General features: G+C 41.2%; 1 protein-coding gene across 2 annotated transcripts in view; it reads right to left on the bottom strand.

Moving 5' to 3' along the window:
• Window positions 1-20,710, bottom strand: part of cad (carbamoyl-phosphate synthetase 2, aspartate transcarbamylase, and dihydroorotase) — a 143,490-nt gene that overhangs the window by 105,546 nt on the left and 17,234 nt on the right. For both annotated transcript variants that reach the window (XM_060851657.1, XM_060851663.1), the window contains exons 3-4: window positions 7,744-7,873; window positions 3,269-3,411 (exon numbers count right to left, since the gene is read on the bottom strand). In XM_060851657.1, the coding sequence (XP_060707640.1) occupies window positions 3,269-3,411; window positions 7,744-7,873 (273 nt within the window). The remainder of the gene's footprint in view (window positions 1-3,268; window positions 3,412-7,743; window positions 7,874-20,710) is intronic.

Raw genomic sequence — 20,710 nt, 5'->3', positions numbered from 1 at the left:
CCCATGTAGATCACATCTACTGCTCTGCCCTCATCAATCCTCTTTGTTATTTCCTCAAAAAACTCAATCAAGTTTGTGAGACGTGATTGCCCACGCACAAAGCAGTGTTGACTATCCTTAATTAGTCCTTGCCTTTTCAAATACATGTACATCCTGTCCCTCAGGATTCCCTCCAACAACTTGCTTCCTCAAAAGAATTCTATTATGTTGGTAAGACATGACCTTCCCTGTACAAAACCATGTTGCCTATCACAGATAAGCCCATTTTCACCCAAATGCAAATAGATCCCATCCCTCACTATCTTCGCTAGCAGCTTCCCTACCACTGACGTCAGGCTCACCAGTCTATAATTACCCGGATTAACCTTGCAACCCTTCTTAAACAAGGGGGCAATGTTGGCAATTCTCTAGTCCTCCGGGACCTCATCTATGTTAAAGGATGCTGCAAAGATATTTATTTCCTCTCTCGCTTCCCTCTGTAAGCTGGAATAGATCTCATTCAGACCTGGGGACTTATCCAATTTAATGTCTTTTAGAATCCCTCCTTATGCCAACCTGATCTGGTGTAATCAAACATCTATCCCTAACCGCAACACCCATCATGTCCTTCTCCTTGGTGAATACAGATGCGCAGTATTCATTAAGAATTAAGTTAGTTGCATGGGTTTTGGAAAATTAAAATCAATTAGATTCAGGGAGAATCCATCGGACTGGAAAACAGCTCTGTAACTCATTTACTCTAAAAAAGGGCAGAAAGCCGGAAACAACACATCAATTAGCTTCACATCTGAAGTAAGGGAACTGTTAGAAGATGTTATTAAAGATGTTATAACAGGGCAATTGGGTAGGTGCAAGGTGATCTGATAGAAAAACATAGTTTTCTCAAAAGGAAATCACTTAAACTTTAAATTAGAGTTCTTAGAAGAATGGTAGATGCAGGTACATTTAAGATACATTTGGACAGGTACATGAATAGGAAAGATTTACAGGGATATGGGGCAAACACAGCTAATAGCCAAGTTGAAACGAAGGTCTCTTTCCATTTTGTCTGACTATAGCAGTGAGGATCAGCCATGATCATACTGAATGATGAAGATGACTCAAAAAGGGCCGAAAAACATTCTCCCGCTCAGAGTTTCTACATTTCTCTGACAATTTCAATTGTAGATCAAAGTTTTGCCTTTCATGCTTTTAATCTGACAGTGCTGATCACACTATACAAAGTTAATAACTGTTGAATTCTAAAATGTGAAAATATACAGTAATATAAAGCTTTTTGTAACCAGTCTCAATAGAATAATGTAACTTCATGTTACAACTATTGACTTGTTGCAATTTTTAAAAAAAATTGTGAATCAAGTATACTATAGTCCAAGCTCAATGATAATTAGCAGGGTTGACAAACAATTCTCTAATAGTTTTAAATTTTGACAATTTGAACTCGCTCCAAATTCTGTGGAAGCTCTGGTCAGAGCTTTAACAACAGAAATTGTTGACAGTTATCAACCTTAATGCTGTTATTTGTTAAGGCTATCAATCCGCCATTTCTCAGCCCAGCTCTGCATCCTATCAATGGCCTGTTGTAGCCTGTAACAGCCCTTGACATTATCTACAACATCAATGACCTTTGTACCATTGGCAAACTCACGAACCACCCTTCCACTTCCTCATCCAAGTCATTTATAAAAAAAAATACAAAGAACAATGGCACAAGAAAGTATCCCTGCAGAACACCACTAGTCACCAACTTCCAGGCAGAATACTTTTCATTCACTACCTTTTGCTGCCTTCTTTTGGCCAGCCAATTCTGTATTCAGACAGTCAAAATTTCCCTGTATCCCATACCTCCTAACTTTCTGAATGAGCCTACTGTGGGGAACCTTATCAAATGCCTTACTGAAATCCATATACATCGCATCCACTGCTCAAACTTCATCAAATTGTCTCGTAACATCCTCAAAAGAACTCAACAAGGCTTGTGAGGCACAATTTTTAATCAAACTGCTTTTCCAAATAGTCATAAATCCTCTCTCTCAGAATCCTTTCCTGTACCTTGCTTACCATAGATGCAAGATTGACTGGTCTTTAATTCTCAGGGATTTCCTTATTCCCGTTCTTGAACCCAGGAACAACATTCACCTCCCTCCAATTATCCAGTACTACTCCCGTGGAGAACGAGGATGCAAAAATCATTGCTAGAGGTGCAGCAATCTCAATCCATAGTAACCTTGGTCCGGTCCTGGGGAATTATGTATGTTGATGCTTCGCAAAATTTCCAGTATACCCATTTTCTTAATATCAATCTGTTCAAGCCTTTTTTGCCTTATTTTACGTCACTCTCCTTTCATCTTATGATGATGTTCCCTGGTCTTGAAATCCCCCATCCTAGGCAAAAAGACACCTACCAATAACCTTGTGTATACACACAAGTTATGATTTTAATAAGCCCCTTTCAAAGGTCACCTCTCAACCTCCTACACTCACATGAAAAAAGTCCCAGCCTATCCTTATAACTCAAACCTTCCACACCTAACAATATCCTGATAATTCTCTTCTGAACCCTCTCTAGATTAATAATATCCTTCTTACAAGTGTGTGACCAGAATTGGAGACAGTACTCCAGAAAAGGCCTCATCAATGTCCCGTGCAATCTCAACTTAACTTCCTAACTCCTATACTCAAAGGACTGAGCAATGAAGGCAACAAGCATACCAAACACCTTCTTAGCCACCCCATGTGTGGCACAAACTGCAAAGAATTATGTACCCTGAACCCCCAGGTCCCTCTGTTCTACAACATTACCCTAGGCCCTACCTTTAATTGTATGAATCCTGCCTCTGTTCATTTTACCAAATTTAAATACTGCACATTTATCCAAATTGAACTCCATCTGCCATTTTTCAGCCTATCCAAAAATGTGCAGGTTAGGTGAATTGGCCATGCTAAATTGCCCGTAGTGTTAGGTGCAGGAGTAAATGTAGGGGAATGGGTCTGGGTGGGTGTGCTTCGGTGGGCCGGTGTAGACTTGTTGGGCCGAAGGGCCTGTTTCCACACTGTAAGTAATCTAATCTAATCTACCCATTTGTGTGAAACACTTTGATTCTATTTTCTGTGTTAAAGATTATATAAATTTGTTGCTACAAATGCTTAAAGCAATCAAGATGAAATTGGATACAATATCAAATTAGCTGGAATGGGTGGGTCTGGGAGAATTCAGTGTGTACAAACCTTGAGTGATCTTTTTGCACTTCCGATTGTTTGTTTTTACCTTAATGGAAACTTCCTTCACCAAATGTCTTTTATTTGGGTCATCAAAAGGAAGACTGTTCTTGTCAGTCCCATCTATGACCAGCTTTCCCAGCAGTGTGCCTTTTTCTCGAATCTTCTTTGTTAGGCTTCTGGTATCCACACCTAAATCAGTTTTCAGAAAATAATACTATTTCATAAAACATCTTAGGGAGACTGTGCTAGCAAGAAGGCATTTGTAATCGATTCTAAGGAAATAATGCAAAAGTCAACATTTTTATTAAAGAGTACGTATTTTGAATGAGTATTTTACTTTTCCAGAAGTTCTACAAAAATAAAAATCAGCTAATAAAACACAACCAGTTTGCCAAGTTAATTTTTTTATTGCAATCTTCTGAAATAAACAGAGATGTAGGTAGCTTGTCAGTGTAATGAAAAGATGATTTATATTCCAATTTTCCCTACCCTCAGCATAACATTCACAGCAATATACAACTGTATAGCTTGGTAACTCAAACAAAAAAAAATTAATATTGAGCTGTAGTTAAAAGACAGAACAATAGATAGTCGCTATAAGCCCTGCCCTGTACTCCCTTTTAAAACAAGCAACTTATCTGAAGGCCCAGGAGATAAAGACTGTAAAAAGTTGAACAGAAATAGAGCAAGTTGAAGATTTAATTTGATAGCAGAGATAGTACAAGAGCATGAGTCAAAGTACTATCTTAATACCGAAGTGTCTGAATCCAGCTGATTTAGAAACACATCTGCTCGAGTTCAAAGGTTGAGAAACAGATAGCAAACCATGTTAATCAAGTAATAAAGCTGTCAAAGCTACATCAAAGGTTGCTACCAGAACAAAAAAGCTCTCTGATTTGACCTGTAACATAGATTTTATTGGTTCTAGCCATGCAGCAAAGTGCATGAATCTACGGAAGGGTTTTTCTAGTGCACTGATGGTAACCCTAACTCCAAGCCAGGAGGTCCGGGTGCAAGTTTCATCTGCCGTAACGTTATAATCAACTCTCAACAGATTTGATTAAAAATATTTAAACTACTCAGCTCCAAATGGTTTAATGGTAACTTCCTACTGACCTCAAAATATAATCTGACTGTTTAACAAAAAAAGCGAAGAGTTGTTGGATCGATCAATATGCATTGGAAAAAGTGCAAAGCAGGTCACAATATTCTATGTTGTGCCTGTATTAGTGGTATTCAGCAGCTTATAAAATCTGTAACCCAACTGAAAACGTAACGTGTAAATTTCTGCTGACCGGAACTGTATAGTTGAAATACAAAATATACAGAACCAAAAAAAATTCCTTCAGGCAAAGATTATGGCCTTTCTTACACATTGGGCCTTCATGTGATTCCAGACTCTTAGGAACGTGTTGACTGTTTACTGCCATCTGACATGGCCAAACAGACTAGCAAGTCTACAGAATGAAATTAAACCGACTACTTAGCATCAACCTAGGCACCAGAAAAAGACAAAACGAAAGTTAGGTCTGTCAATATCAAATTTCTCCTTCCAAAGTGTTTTTTGCACAATTGAATAAAAGCAATAACCTTGCAGTTACACTCACAGGATTACAAAAACCATCGTCATCATCATCCCAAAGTCCAGTTCAGACACACTCCATGAAATCACATAGCATCAGGTCAAATGAGGACAAGGAAACCTCCTGATTACATGTACTGCATCGTCCCCAGTTCCTGATCACAGATGTGGCTGGCCATATCTGTGCTGATTGTCTCCATAATGACTCTGCAGTGGTCAATCCAAAGTCCCGTCTTAACAACATAGAGAGTATTGTCAATAGCATGTGGCACTACTATGGTGCTAAACGGTTGAGGACAGATATAGAACAGATCTAGTAACAAAAAGTAGGCATTTATGAACCTCTGTTATCCATCAGCAACAACACAATTCTATTTCACCACAATCTGGACCCTCACAGCCTGGCATCTTAAACAACACCACCAAGTTGGGAGACCAACCCTGCTTAAACAAAAATGAGGAGGGCATTCTCAGAACAACATCAAGCATACCTAAAAATGAAGTGTCAAGCTGGTAAAGTCTGATCTGTCAGTTAGACAGGACAGACTTGGGGATGGTGATGATGGTTTCTACAATACCGTGAACACAGTATTAACAGCATGCCAATAGCAGAAGTAGCTGTAAAAGATAGGCTAAGTATTCCCATAACTAACAGATCATATCTAAGCTCTAAATTCTGCCGCATCCAGTGATGAACAAGTAAACCCAACAGGAGGAGGAAGAGGCGATGCTTCACAAATAACCCCATATCCTCAATGCTGCGGGAACCCAGTACTTCAGTGCAAAAAAAATGCTGAAACATTTGTAAGCATCTTCAGACAAAAGATCTGAATGAGGTAAAAAACCTGTATTCCTGACAAAGGGCCTTTGCCCAAAACGTCGATTTTCCTGCTCCTCGGATGCTGCCTGAACTGCTGTACTTTTCCAGCACTACTCTAATTCAAAAGATCTGAATGGTTGATCCAATACAGATATTAGTCTTCAGCCAATGCAATTCACTCCACATAATATACAGTCTCCTCAGCCATTTCTTGATATTACAGCAGCAATGAGTCCTGACAATATTCCAGCAATAATACTGAAGGCTTGGGCTCCAGAATATGTTGCATCCCTAGCTAAACACACTTAGGGAAATTGAGAAAATTGTCCAGATTTGTCCCAAGCACAAAATGGCCAAATTCAAATCACCTTATCAGTCTACTCATGAACATCAGCTAACTGTACTTGACAGTGTTATCAAGCAGTATTTGCACAGCAATAAGTAACGTGTAAATTTCTGCTGACTGGAACTGTATGGTTGAAATACAAAATATATAGAACCAAAAACACTCAGTATGATTCTATCAGGGTTGCTCTACCACTGACTTCACTATAGCTATGCCTGGACGAAAGAGCTGAACTCTAGGTACTTGGAGCGCAACTGCCCTTGACATCCAGCATCATTTGACAGATTATTGCATCAAGGAGCACTCGTAAAGCAAAATGTGAAACATGGGGAAATCTCTCCTCTGGTTGAAGTCATATATAACAGAGGAACAGTTGTAGTATTTGGAAGTCAATCATCTCAGCTCCAGGAATTCCTCAAGGTAGTATTCTCGGCCCAACTGCTTTCAGCTGCTTCACCAATGGCCTCCCTCTGTCATAAGACTGGATGTGGCAGATGTTTGTCAATTACAACATCCCTGAGGTTACCACTGACCAGAAAATGAATTGGACAATCCATAAAACATTGTGACTACAGGCAGTTCAGAGTCTAGAAATAATCCACAAACATCCACTCTGCTCACTATCGACACACAGTAGCATCAATGTGGACCATCCACCATCTGAAATGCATCAAAGCTCCTCAGATAGATCCCTCTAACCCATGATCAAAGCAGCTCACCACCATATTCTCCATCCCAGCCAACAAAATCCACATTATAACGTACAATGAAAAAAAAATGAAATGTTTACCAAGAGGACATGTCCCGACGTTTAGCAAATTTTCATCCTATTATCCAATTTTCTACCCAGCTTTCAGTACTAGACCTACATTTTGCATATTTTTGTAATGCTGTTTTTTGTGGTCAACCCCCAATAAAATTTCCTTGCCAGACTCACTATAGAAGCATCATATCATTGACAGCAGTCTTCTGAATTCATGCCTCAGCTTTGGAGTGGCCCCACTGGCTTCCTGCCATGGCCGAATTACTTGCTGCAGCTAGCTGTGCCTGTAACTCTAATCAGGCTCCCCAGGAGGCATGGTCGATGTAAGGTATGTATTCAATACATTTAGTTCTTTCATATGATCTTGTTTCCAATATCTTTCTGTTCTCCCATATCTTTGGGATTGTTTTATGCTGACAACCTCTTTTTCCAAGTAAGGGGATGGCAAACACGAGGGGACACAACTTTAAAAAGTGAGGGGAGATAGGTATAAGACAGATGTCAGAGGTAGTTTCTTTACTCAGAGAGTAGCAAGGGTATGGAATGCTTTGCCTGCATGGGTAGTAGATTCGTCAAGTTTAAGTGCATTTAAGTCAGCATTGGACAGGCAAATGGACGTACATGGAATAGTGCAGGTGGGATGGGCTTCAGATTAGTATGACAGGGTGGCGCAACATTGAGGGCCAGAGGGCCTGTACTGCGCTGTAATGTTCTATGTTCTATTGAGGTAGTGCGGCCCTCTCATAAAAGGGAGAGTTTCCAATTTTTGGTCTGTTCTGTCAATGAAATAGTTTTCTCTGTCCAATTTAATCTGCCTTTTTTTTAATTCACCCACCCACTGAAACAGTTCATTGCCAAAGTCACGTATCTTCTCTACTATCCACTTCTGCCTTCCTAATCAAATACTTCATACTATTTTCTTGACCCATGATTAAAGCCAGAAAAGTTGACCAAAATTTATCTTAAAATTCACAAATTCCAAAATGGAGAAAGAGAGAGTATATTCTTACCCTCTAATGCAGGAATTCCTTGTTCTTTCAACCACTGGTCTAATGAGCGAACAGAGCTCCAGTGACTTGGATGCTGTGAATTTTCACCAATCACTAATGCGGCAGCATGAACTTTGGAAGACTCAAACCACTAGAATAGTAGTAAAGCATGAAAATTAAATGAGAACGGTTCACCAGTGGCAGAGGATAAAACTTGAAATCTAAATCTAAGAAATGAGTTCTAGCACAAAATACAGTAGATACTGAAAAATACTCAACAGGGCAAGCATCCGTGGAGAGAAGCAATGTTAATGTTTCAATATGACCTTTCATCAAAACAATCTAGGACTCCATTAAAAAAAAATCAAAAGTACAGCGGAAACTCGATTATCTGAATTTTGGATTACCCAAATAAGATCGTATGATCCCAATGCTTGGCTAAACTGTGTTGTCCAGCGTTCGATTATCCAAACAAAATACTCCCCATCTGTGTCGTTCAGATAATCGAGGTTCCTCTGTACTGTACAATAACTAATATAGATATTTAATTTGCCCAAATGCTGACATTTGAGTTTTAAATATTGAAATACTTGTGACAATATTTCCTAATTAAACATTAATTTTAAATATTAATTTAACATTAACTAAACATTAAATTTGTAATTTTGTATATGTAACATTATATACAGTGAAACTTATGGACAAGTTACAGTCATTTGTAGTTGCGGTTGTCATAGAAGCAGATAAGCATTATTAATTACAGGATTACAGGATACCTTAGGTGCTCATTGCACCTCCCATTTAAGTTTAGTAATTATTGAAAAGTTGCCAATCTGGAAACTTTAAGTATCTGGAAACTTTGGGAAGTCTATGGTTTAAACATTGAAAGAATACTTTGATAAGGCTTTGTAATTTCAAACACTACTTATTGAAACAAATATAGTTAGTGTTGTGAAGTTGGGTAGGGTACTTGTTGAGTGGGAGGCAGCAAGTTAGAATTTGATGTTTGTAAAGGCTACAAACCGTATGAACAGAACTTGGGCCATTCACCCACCGAGTCTGCTTCGCCATTCCATCACGGTTGATGGAATTTTATACCCCATTTTCCTGCTTTCTCCCCATAATCTTTGATCTCCTTGGCAATCAAAAACTTATCTATCTCTATTTAAAATATAGCTAGACCTCGCATCCACAGCCTTCTGTGGCAATGAATTCCACAGATTCACCACTCTCTGGCTAAAGAAGTTTCTCTGTTCGAAAAGGTCTTTGCTCAAAGGCAGCACCCTCGGGTCCTCATCTCTCCTGCCAATGGAAACATCTTCCCAATGTCCAGGCCATTCTGTATTCTCAAAAGGGTCAATCAGATCCTCTCTCACTCTTCTAAACTTCTTAGACTATAGTCCCAGAGTCCTCAAACATTCCTCTTATACGTTAAGCCTTTCATTTCTCGGATCATTTGCAAGAACCTCCTCTGGACCCGCTCTAGGGTGGATGCATCTTTCCTGATGTATGGGGCCCAAAATTGCTTAATACTCTAAATATGGTCTGACCAGAGACTTAAAAAGCTTTAGAAGTACATCCCTGCTTTTGTATTCTAATCCTCTCAAGATGACTGCCAACATTGCATTTGCATTCCTAACTACCAAGTCAACCTGAAGTTTACCTCGAGAAACCTGGAATGGGATTCCCAAGTACCTTTGCACGTCAGATTTCTGAATTTTCTCCCTATTTAGGAAATAGTCAATGCCTCTATTCTTCCTGCCAAAATGCATGATCTCATACTTTCCCACATTGTATTTCACCTACCACTTCTTTGCCTACTCTCCTAAATCTGTCTAAAACTTCCTGCAGCCTCCCCACCCCATCACCTATCTCTATGATGTACAAATTTAGCTGAAATGCCCTCAGTTTATATGTTCATATCGGGATGAAAGAAAAGTGAAGAGTTATGGTCCCAACACTTTTGCTTGCAGAACACCACTAGTAAAACACTTGGTGATGGTGGTTAGGGGATGGAGATTTTTTGAGGGGGGGGGGGGGGGGGGAGGTGAGGCTTTAAAAGATCATGCGCTTTTTCTGTGATTAGACATTTAAAAGTGGATGGCCATGAGCAGCTTGACAGTTTTCAAATACAGAGAGAATGCCTAAATTGAAACATTTGTATCAAAAGGCCATATAGTTAGCAGGCCAAGCAGCAGGTTTTACCAACACAAAATGCTTTTCAATTTAGCTAATGTCAACTACACACTTAAGAACCAAAAACACCTTAAATTTAATTCTGATGGTTTTGACAAGTTAGGACCAATCCTTTACTGGTCAGAGTACTGAGTACAGGAGTTGAGAGGTCATGTTGCGGCTGTTACAGGACATTCGTTCGGCCACTGTTGGAATATTGTGTGCAATTCTGGTCTCCTTCCTATGAGAAAGATGTTGTGAAACTTGAACGGGTTCAGAAAAGATTTACAAGGATTGGAGGGTTTACAGGGTTGAAGGGTTTAAGCCACAGGGAGGGACTGAACAGGGAGGGACTGAACAGGCTAGGACTGTTTTCCCTGGAGCATCGGGAGGTTGAGGGGTGACTTTATAGAGGTTTATAAAATCATGAGGTGCATGGATATGATAAATAGACCAAGGTATTTTCCTGGGGTGGGGAGTCCAAAACTAGAGGGCATAGGTTTAGGGTGAGAGGGGAAAGATATAAAAGAGACCTATGGGGCAACTTTTTCACGCAGAGGGTGGTACCTATATGGAATGAGCTGCCAGAGGAAGTGGCGGAGGCTAGTACAATTGCAACATTGAAAGGCATCTGAATGGGTAATGAATAGGAAGGGTTTGGAGGGACATGAGCCAGGTTCTGGCAGGTAGGACTAGATTGGGATGGAATATCTCATCAGCATGGACGAGTTCGACTGAAAGTTCTGTTTTCGTGCTGTAATCTCTATGACTCTAGTTTCTAATTAAATTCAGTGAGGAATTTGTCTTTTTTTTTAAATTTGAGAGTAGATATTTTATGGTTAATCTTGCAACAGATTTGAATTTGCATAAAGTGAGAAACAGTCTCTCTCTTCTGCTGATGAGATTTTGCTGAAATAATTATTTTCCCTCTCAAATAACTCCACAGAGGTTGGTATTCCATCACCAAGTCACCCTTTATTTAAATGGGCACAGTACTCAACACTGTTCCAGCTTCTTCAGAGCCAGCTCTCAGTATGAACAAAACCTGACACTCGTGTCAGAGCTCCCCAATTGGACCAGCTTAACAGCCCCAATCAGGGAACTCATTCTATGAAGTATACCTGGCTGACCTAGTCAAAAATCACTGCACCCTCAAATCTTATCGTAGGATATTTCAATTAACAGGACAGAAGTGCATGAGTCAGAATAGCAAAGCCTTTGCAGAATGGTTGACATTATAGTTTAACAAACTAGTGTGCTTTTTGTCTGCTTTGAGAGCTTGGTTTTCATTTTCATTATGTGTTTTGTCTGTGATCACTGCTTTGTGCTCAGTGATCGTGATGAGAGAATGGAGAAAATTATTCAATCAGCCCAGATAAGAAGTCAAAGATTCATCGCACTGCTGTGCAGTTGGATTCAATAGTACCAGCTTCCTGCAGGGATCTCTCTCAGTTCTAGCTAGATCAAAACTAGAAGCGTTAACTACTAGGGTAGTTAACTACTAGGGTAACTACTGTGAATTCTAAATTAAATTACATTTATACACCAACAGTTCGCCTTTGCTCCACAAAAATAAATTAAATGCATAAAATGCTTCGACCTGGTTGATTCCATTGGCGTAGGATGGTCGTAGTACATTTCTGCATTAAAGTGATCATGTGGATCCCAGGACATTGTAGGAAGCTAGGGAAGAAATTATACGGTTCACAGCACAGATATTTGGATCAACAACAGCCATGGGTGAGCTGCTGAAAGACTGGAGGGTGGCTAACATTGTGCCATTATTTCAGAAAGGTTACAAGGAAAAGCCAGGAAACTGCTGATCAGTGAGTCTCACATCAAGTGTAGGTAATTTTTGGAGGGGACTCTGAGAGGTACGATGTACACGCATTTGGAAAGGCAAGGACTGATTAGGGATACCTAATTAGCATGGCTTTGTGCATGGGAAATCATGTCTCACAAATTGGATTAATTATTTTTTGAGGAGTTAACGAGGAAGATAGATGAAGGCAGGGGAGATTTGCTTGAGAATATAGGAAGAATGGTTAGCAAGTTTGCAGATGACACCAAAATTGTTGGTTATAGTAGACAGTGAAGTTATTTAGGAGTACAACAGGAGATTAAATCAACTGAGTCAGTGGGCTGAGGAATAGCAGATAGAATTTAATGCAGGTAAATGCAAAGTGTTGCATTTTGGTAAAATAAACTAGGGCAATGATTATATAATTCATGGTAAGGCCCCGGAGTGTGTGTTGAACAAAGAGATGTGGAGGTACAGAAACATCGCCTCAGGGAGGCAACAATGGTCTAGTGGTATTATTGCTCGACTATTAATCCAGAAATCTGGAATGATTTTTGAACCTGGGTTTGATTCCTGCTACAACAGATGGTGGAATTTGAAATCAATAATAAAAAAAATCTGGAATTAAGAGTTGACAGACTATCATGAAGCCATTGTCAATTGTTGGAAAACCCCTCTGCTTCTCTAATGTCCTTCAGTGAAGGAAATCTACCATTCTTACCTGGTGTGGCCGACATGTGACTTCAGATCCACAGCAATGTGGTTGACCTTATCAGCCTTCTGAAATGGCCTAGCAAAGACACCTTGGAGTGCAGGTTCATAGTTTCTTGAAAGTGGAGTGCCAGGTGGACCGGATACTGAGGAAGGCATTTGGTATGCTTGTCTTTATTAGTCAGTGCATTGAGTGTAGGAATTGAGAGGTCATGTACAGGACATTAGTTAGACCACATTTGGAATACTGCATTCAGTTCTGATCTCCCTGCTGTAGGAACAATGTTGCAAAATTTGAAAGGGATCAGAAAAGATTTACAAAGATGTTGCCAGGATTGAAGCATTTGAGCTGGGGCTGTTTTCCCTGGAGCATCAGAGGCTGACAAGTGACCATGTAAAGGTTTATAAAATCATGAGGGGCATGGATAGGGTGAATAGCTGAGGTTACCACATACCATCTTCCTTCGGCTAATGAAGCAGTACTCCTCCATGTTGAGCAACACTTGGAGGAGGCACTGAGGGTGGCAAAGGCATCAAATGTACTATGGGTGGGGAATTTTAATGTCCACCACCAAGAGTAGGTTCTGTGGCAGATGGTGAAGGAACCAACGAGGAGGAAAAAACATACTTGACCTCACCTTTACTAATCTGCCAGCTGAAGAAGCATCTGTCCATGACAGTATAGGTAAAAGGGACCACTGCACTATCCTTGTGGAGACGAAGTCCCAGCTTCACACCTCCATCATGTTGTATGGCACTACCACTGTGCTAAATAGGACAGACTTCGAACCGATCTAGCAGCTCAAGACTGGACATCCATGAGGTGCTGTGGGCCATCAAAAGTAGCAGCACTGAACTCCATTAAAATCTGCAACTTCATAGCCTGGCACCTCCCCGACTCAACCATTACCAGCAAGTCAAGGGCTCAACCTTGGTTCAATGGAGAGTGTAGGAGGGCATTCTAGGAGCAGCATCAGGCATTCCTAAAAATGAGGTGTCAACCTGGTGAAGCTGCCAAAGAGGACTACTTACATGCCAAATGGCATACACAGCAAGTGACAGATAGAACTAAATGATCCCACAACCAATGGATCAGATCCAAGCTCTACAGTCCTTTCACATCCAGACGTGAATGGTGGTGAACAACTAAACAACTCATTGGAGAAGGGGGGTCCACATCCTCAATGATTGAGGAGTCCAGCACATCAGTCCAAAAGATAAGGCTGATGCATTCGCAACATCTTCAGTCAGAAGTGCCGAGTGGATGATCCGTCTCGAGCTCCTTCATTGGTCCCCAGTCTCCAGCTAATTCGAATCACTCCACGTGATATCACGAAACAACTAGAGTCACTAGATACTGCAAAGTCAGTGGGCCAAGACAACATTCCAGCAATTGTACTGAAGATGTGTGCTCCAGTGGCCGCTCTCCTAGTCAAGCTCTTCCACTACAGTTACAACTAGACAGTGTGGAAAATTGCCCAACTATGTCTTGTAGACAAAATGTAGGGCAAATCCAGAGTCGGCGCAGCGCTTAGAGAAATGAGTCTCAGTGCAGCGCTTGGAGAAATGAGTCCCAGAAGAGCATGTGGGGAAACGGGTCCTGGTTTTAAATCATGGAGAAGAGGGGATTTTCTAAAAAAACAGATTTGTTTATGGAGCTTTTGTAGAGGCCTACACATTGATAGCTCTAGAATGAGTTTTTTTTAAATATCAGAAGATTTAAAGCGGTCTGCTGAACCACTTTTAAAAAAAAAAGAGTCTTTCTTTCTCAAATTCAATTGTTCACCTAAGTAGTTGACTTTAAGATTTACGTGTGTTTTTTTCTAAAAACTTATTTTTGTATGCTTAAGTCTTTGGGTAAGGGAAGGTAATTTATTTTTATATATAAATGTATTACTGTAAGCTAACTTCGTTTAGCCATAAATGTTACTAAGGACATACAAAAGACACAGTTAGATTTAGAAAAGTGATTACACAGCAGGATCAGTCAGATAGTTGGGTGACTGCTAGGAAAGGTAAGAAGGTAGTTCGGAAGAAGTGTCCTGTGACTATTTCTCTCTAAACCAGATACTTAGTTTTGGTACTGTTGAAAAAGGATAGTCTGTCATAGGAAAATAGAATAGGCAGTCTGACTTTAGGTAATAACAACATAGCTTGTGTTAGATGGGATTTGAAAAAAAAACTAAAGAATAATTGTTACAAGAGACTCTGCTGTCAGCGGCACGGACAGGAGATTCTGCGGTAGTGAACGTATATCTAGGCTACTATATTGCTTTCCTGGTGCCAGGATTAAGGAAGTCTCAAAACATTTGAAGCATATTGTTAAAAAGGGGAGAGTGTACCAGCAGAGATTATTGTGCACATTTGTACAGGCTTTACAGAGTGAATATAAGAGGCTAGGCAAAAGATTAAAACCAGAACCCCGAAAGAAATAATGGAGATGGTAAGGACTGCAGATGCTGGAAATCAGTCGATAAAGTGTGGAGCTAGAAAAACACATCAGACAGCATCAGAGGGGCAGGAACGTTGTCATTTTGGGTCAGGACACTTCACTAGTCCTGTCTGACCTGCTGTGTTTTTCCAGCTTCATATTTTAAATCAACTCAAAAATAGTCAACTCTGGTTTGCTCCCAGTGCCAAGCTAGAATGAGAGAAAGAATAAAATGATAAAAAGGAGATGAAATCAATGGCTGAAGTGGTGATGAAATGTCCAGGGATTCAGGTTCTTGGATCATTCTGATCTCTTCTGTGGCAGAAAAGACCTGTCCAAAAAGTATGGTTTTTGCTTGTACTGGAAAGGGACCAATGTCCTCACAGAAAGATTTGTTAATTCTTGTTGTGGTTCTGTTTGCCGAGCTGGGAATTTGTGTTGCAGACGTTTTGTCCCCTGTCTAGGTGACATCCTCAGTGTTTGGGAGCCTCCTGTGAAGTGCCCTCCAGCATTTATAGTGGTTTGTCTCTGCTGCTTCCGGTTGTCAGTTCCAGCTGTCCACTGCAGTGGCTGGTATATTGGGTCCAGGTCGATGTGCTTATTGATTGAATCTGTGGATGAGTGCCATGCCTCTAGGAATTCCCTGGCTGTTCTCTGTTTGGCTTGTCCTATAATAGTAGTGTTGCCCCAGTCGAACTCACGTTGCTTATCATCCACGTGTGTGGCTACTAAGGATAGCTAGTCGTGTCGTTTCGTGGCTAGTTGGCGTTTATGGATACGGATCAGCTGGAACTGACAACTGGAAGTGGCAGAGGCAAACCACTATAAATGCCGGAGGAAACATTCCAGAAGCGCTTTACAGGAGGCTCCCAAGCACGGAGGACGTCACCTAGACAGGGGACGAAACGTCTGCAACACAAATTCCCAGCTCAGCAGACAGAACCACAACAACGAGCACCCGAGCTACAAACCTTCTCACAAGCTTTGAATTTGTTAATTCTATTAAGGGAGGCTATAAACTATTGGAGGGGAATGAAAGGATCCCCAATAGCAGCGTAAATACAAAGACAGGTGGTGAATAAAAGAACAAATGAACTAGAAGACAGATTTCAGTAAGGCATTCAACAAGGTTCCTCTACGTAGGCTGGTTAGCGTGGTCAGATTGCATGGAAAACTAGCCATATGAACTCAGAACTGGCTTGAAGGTAGAGACAGAGGGTGGTAGTGAAGAGTTGCTTTTTAGATTGGAGGCCTGTATGCCACAAGGATTGGTGCTGGATCCACTGAATTTTGTCATTTATGGAAAATGATTTGGGTGTGAACATAGGAGGTATGGTTAGTAAATTTGCAGAAGACACCAAAGTTGGTGGTGTTGTGGACAGTGAAAAAGTACAACAGGAGTGATTAAAATAAGGTGCTGTATTTTGGAAAGGGAAATCAAGGCAGGACTTACATACTTATTGGAAGATCCTGGGAAGTGTTGCTGAACAAAGAGACCTTCGAGTACAGGTTTATAGTTCCTTGACAGTGAAGTTTCAGGTAGATAAGATAGTGAAGGCAATGTTCAGTATGCTTGCCTTTATTGGTCAGAGTTCTGAGTACTGGAATTGGGAGGTCATGCTGTAGCTGAACAGGACATTGGTTCAGCCACTTTTGGAATGCTGAATGCAATCCTGGTCTCCCTCCTACCAGAAAGATGTTTTGAAACCACAAATGGTTCAGAAAAGATTTACAAGGATGCTGCCAAGGTTGGTGAGTTTGAGTCAGAGGGAGAGGCTGAATAGTCTGGGGCCATTTTCCCTGCAGCATCGGAGGCTGAGGGGTGACCTTATAGAAGTTAATAAACTCATGAGGGGCATGGATCGGTTAAATAGACAAGGTCTTTTCTCTGGAGTGGGAGAGTCCAAAACTAGAGGGCATAGGTTTAAAGAAGAGAGGGACCAAAGGGGCAACCTTTTCAGGCAGAGGGTGGTGTATGTATGGAACGAGCTGGTAGAAGTGGCAGAGCCTGGTACAATTACAACATTTAAAAAGGCACGTAGATGGGTATATGAATAGCTGAAAAATGTGTTGCTGGAAAAGCGCAGCAGGTCAGGCAGCATCCAAGGAGCAGGGGAATCGACGTTTTGGGCACAAGCCCTTCTTCAGGAATGAGGAAGGTGTGTCAAGTAAGCTAAGTTAAAGGTAGGGAGGAGGGACTTGGGGGTCGGGCGTTGGGAATGCGATAGGTGGAAGGAGGTTAAGGTGAGGGTGATAGGCTGGACAGAGGGTGGGGGCAGAGAGGTCGGGAAGAAGATTGCAGGTCAAGAAGGCGGTGCTGAGTCCAAGGGTTGGGACTGAGATAAGGTGGGGAGAGGGGAAATGAAGAAGCTGGAGAAATCTGCATTCATCCCTTGGGGTTGGAGGGTTCCTAGGCGGCACGGTGGCACAGTGGTTAGCACTGCTGCCTCACAGCGCCAGGGACCTGGGTTCAATTCCCGCCTCAGGCGACTGACTGTGTGGAGTTTGCACATTCTCCCCGTGTCTGCGTGGGTTTCCTCCGGGTGCTCCGGTTTCCTCCCACAGTCACAAAGATGTGCGGGTCAGGTGAATTGGCCATGCTAAATTGCCCGTAGTGTTAGGTAAGGGGTAAATGTAGGGGTATGGGTGGGTTGCGCTTCCGCGGGTCGGTGTGGACTTGTTGGGCCGAAGGGCCTGTTTCCATACTGTAAGTAATCTAATCTAAAAGATGAGGCGCTCTTCCTCCAGGCGTCATGTTGCCATGGTCTGGTGATGGAGGAGGCCAAGGACCTGCATGTCCTAAGCGGAGTGGGAGGGGGAGTTAAGTGTTCAGTCACGGAGCGGTTGGGTTGGTTGGTACGGGTGTCCCAGAGGTGTTCTCTGAAACGTTCCGCAAGTAGGCGGCCTGTCTCCCTAATGTAGAGGAGGCCACATCGGGTGCAGCAGATGCAGTAAATGATGTGTGTGGAGGTGCAGGTGAATTTGTGGTGAATATGGAAGAATCCCTTGGGGCCTTGGAGGGAAGTGAGGGGGGAGGTGTGGGCGCAAGTTTTGCATTTCTTCCGGTTGCAGGAGAAGATGCTGGGAGTGGAGGTCCTGACCAACCCAACCTCGACGCCACTCCACTTACAATGTAACATTTGGTCTAGCAATTAGCAGGAGCTGAGTTGCTATGAGATAAAAACAAATTCAAATTTGGACAATTTAAATTATGCCCCAAGATACTAACCTCCAATCAAGTTTGAATTTGGTATTTTGACAATATTAAAACCAATGAAACGATCTAATGCTTTGATGTACAAATATTAAAACAAATTGAACAGTTGGGAGACAACTGCCAAAAGACCAACAGGTGTAGGCTGCTAGTGAGAACTTAGAGGTACCCGTCCAGAGATGGAGTTTGCACAAGAAAAAAAACATCAACAATCAACCTGGAAAGCAAATCTAGATAGGAAGATACAAAGAGAAGATTCGACAGCCAGCTGGTTTTGACATTTTGAGTTTTTCTGTAAATTTTAATCGGGGGTCTTTTCGGACCAGTAATATAGAGGGGAAGATAAAACATAGGTTTAGGTAAATGAGTTGTGAATAGCTGTTGGCAAATTATTCTGTTCTACTCTTAAAAAAATTAAAGTTGTTACCTTTACTTTAAAAAGTGACTTTTGGGATAGTTCTTTGCTTCTCGAAATTCAACACAGTACAGCAAAGGTTAAATCATTTCTGTGTTGCTAGTTTAAATTAGCGCAGGGGGGTGGGGGTGCTTTACCCCATGTTGTAACATGACCATAATTCTATTGTTTTAAAACAGTTGTGGAAAATTCAAACTTTTAAATTGGAGCAAGGCAAAATTTTAAATGGTATGAGACAAGAACTTTCACAAATTGATTGGCATAGACAGTTCACAGTTAAAGGGGATAAGTGGGAGACTTTTGAAAGTATGATGATGAGAGTTCAGAGGCACTATGTTCCTGTTAGGGTGAAAGGCAAGGCTGGTAGGATTAGAAAACAATGGATGAATATAAATATTGAAGTTCTAGTGAAGAATAATAAAAAAATTGTATATTAGATATGGACAATTGGGTTCAAATGACTCTCTTGAACAGTATAAAGAGAGCATAGGGGCATTATTAACAGGGAGATGGGAAGGCAAAGAAAGCATATGAGATGGCAAATAAAGATCAAGGATAATACACAGAAATTCTAGAAGTGCATTAAAGATGAATAGAGCAACTGGAGAGAGAGTGCAAGAGCGAGAAAGACCCCTTAAAGATTAAAAAGGTCATCTTTGTGTTGAACCTCAGGAGATGGGCAGAGATAGTAAGTGAATACTTCATGTCATTTTTTACTATGTAGAAAAAATTTAGGTAGAGAACTCGAGAAAACAAATATTGATGTTTTGAAAACTGTTATATTCTAGAAGTTGTTCTAGGAGGTCTTACAAAATATGAAGAAAGGTGGACAAATCTCTGGGACCTGGCCTACTGTAGATTAGATTTACAATGTGGAAACAGGCCCTTCGGCCCAACAAGTCCACACCGACCCGCCGAAGCGCAACGCACCCATACCCCTACATTTACCCCTTACCTAACACTACGGGCAATTTAGCATGGCCAATTCACCTGACCCGCACATCTTTGGACTGTGGGAGGAAACCGGAGCACCCGGAGGAAACCCACGCAGACACGGGGAGAACGTGCAAACTCCACACAGACAATCACCCAAGGCTGGGATCGAACCTGGGACCCTGGTGCTGTGAGGCAACAGTGCTAACCACTGTGCCACCCTGCCGCCCTGTATTCCAGGATGTTATGGGAAGTTATGGAGGAAATAACATGGCCGCTTGCAGAAATATTTGTATTATCTAGAAATGTGGGTGAGACGTCAGATGACTGATAAGTGGCTAATGTTGTGCTTTTGGTTAGAAGGGATGCAAGGATAAATCTGGGAACTACAGACCCGTGAATCTTACTTCAGTGTTGAGTAGCTTTTTGGAAGCGATTCTGAAAGACAGGATTCGTATGCATTTGGATTGGCAAGGAATGATTAGAGATAGTATGGTTTTGTGTAAGGGAAATCATGTCTCAAATTTGACGAAACTTTTTTTTGAGGAAGTAACCAAGAAAATGGAGGGCAGAGCAATGGACATTGTCAAAGGTTTTAGTGAAGTCCAAATTAACAAGGTTCTGCCTCAAAGTTAGATTACATGAGATTCAGGGTGAGCTTGCCAACTGGATACAAAGTTTGCTCATCACCAAGAGATCAAATAATGGGGAAAAAGTTGTTTTTCAGACTCGAGGGCTATGACCATCTGTGCCAGTTATATATAAATGATTTAGATGAGAAAATAGAAAGCATGATTACTAAGTTTGCAGACGACAGTAAAAGTGGCGGTACAGTGGACGGGAAGGAAGGTTTTCCAAAATTACTAAACGATTTTGATCAATTGGGTCAATGGACTGAAGAGTAGCAGGTAGAGTTTTATTTGAATAAATGTGAGCTATTGCATTTTAGTAAAACAAATAAGAACAGGGCCTACACAATTAAAAAGTATGGCCTTGGTAGTGTTATACAACAGAGATACCTAGTGATTTAGGTACATAATTCATTAAAGTTTGCATCACTTATAGCTAAGATGATTACAAAGGTGTTTAGCATGTTTGCCTTCATTGCTCAATACAAGTTGGGATGGTGGTGAGGCCTCTTCTAGAATACTATGTCCAGTTCTGGTTACTCTATTATAGGAAGGACATTATTAAGCTGGAGAAGGTACAGAAGAGATTTGGCAGGATGCTGTCAGGAATAGAGGATTCAAGTTGTAAAGAAGGGCTGGATATGCTGGGACTTACTTCACTCAAATACAGGAGGTCCGG

Source organism: Hemiscyllium ocellatum, chromosome 3 (assembly GCF_020745735.1).
Source record: "Hemiscyllium ocellatum isolate sHemOce1 chromosome 3, sHemOce1.pat.X.cur, whole genome shotgun sequence".
Lineage (NCBI taxonomy): Eukaryota > Metazoa > Chordata > Chondrichthyes > Orectolobiformes > Hemiscylliidae > Hemiscyllium > Hemiscyllium ocellatum.
Note: the sequence above shows the minus strand (reverse complement) of the source record. Positions and strands in the feature narration are given on the sequence as shown.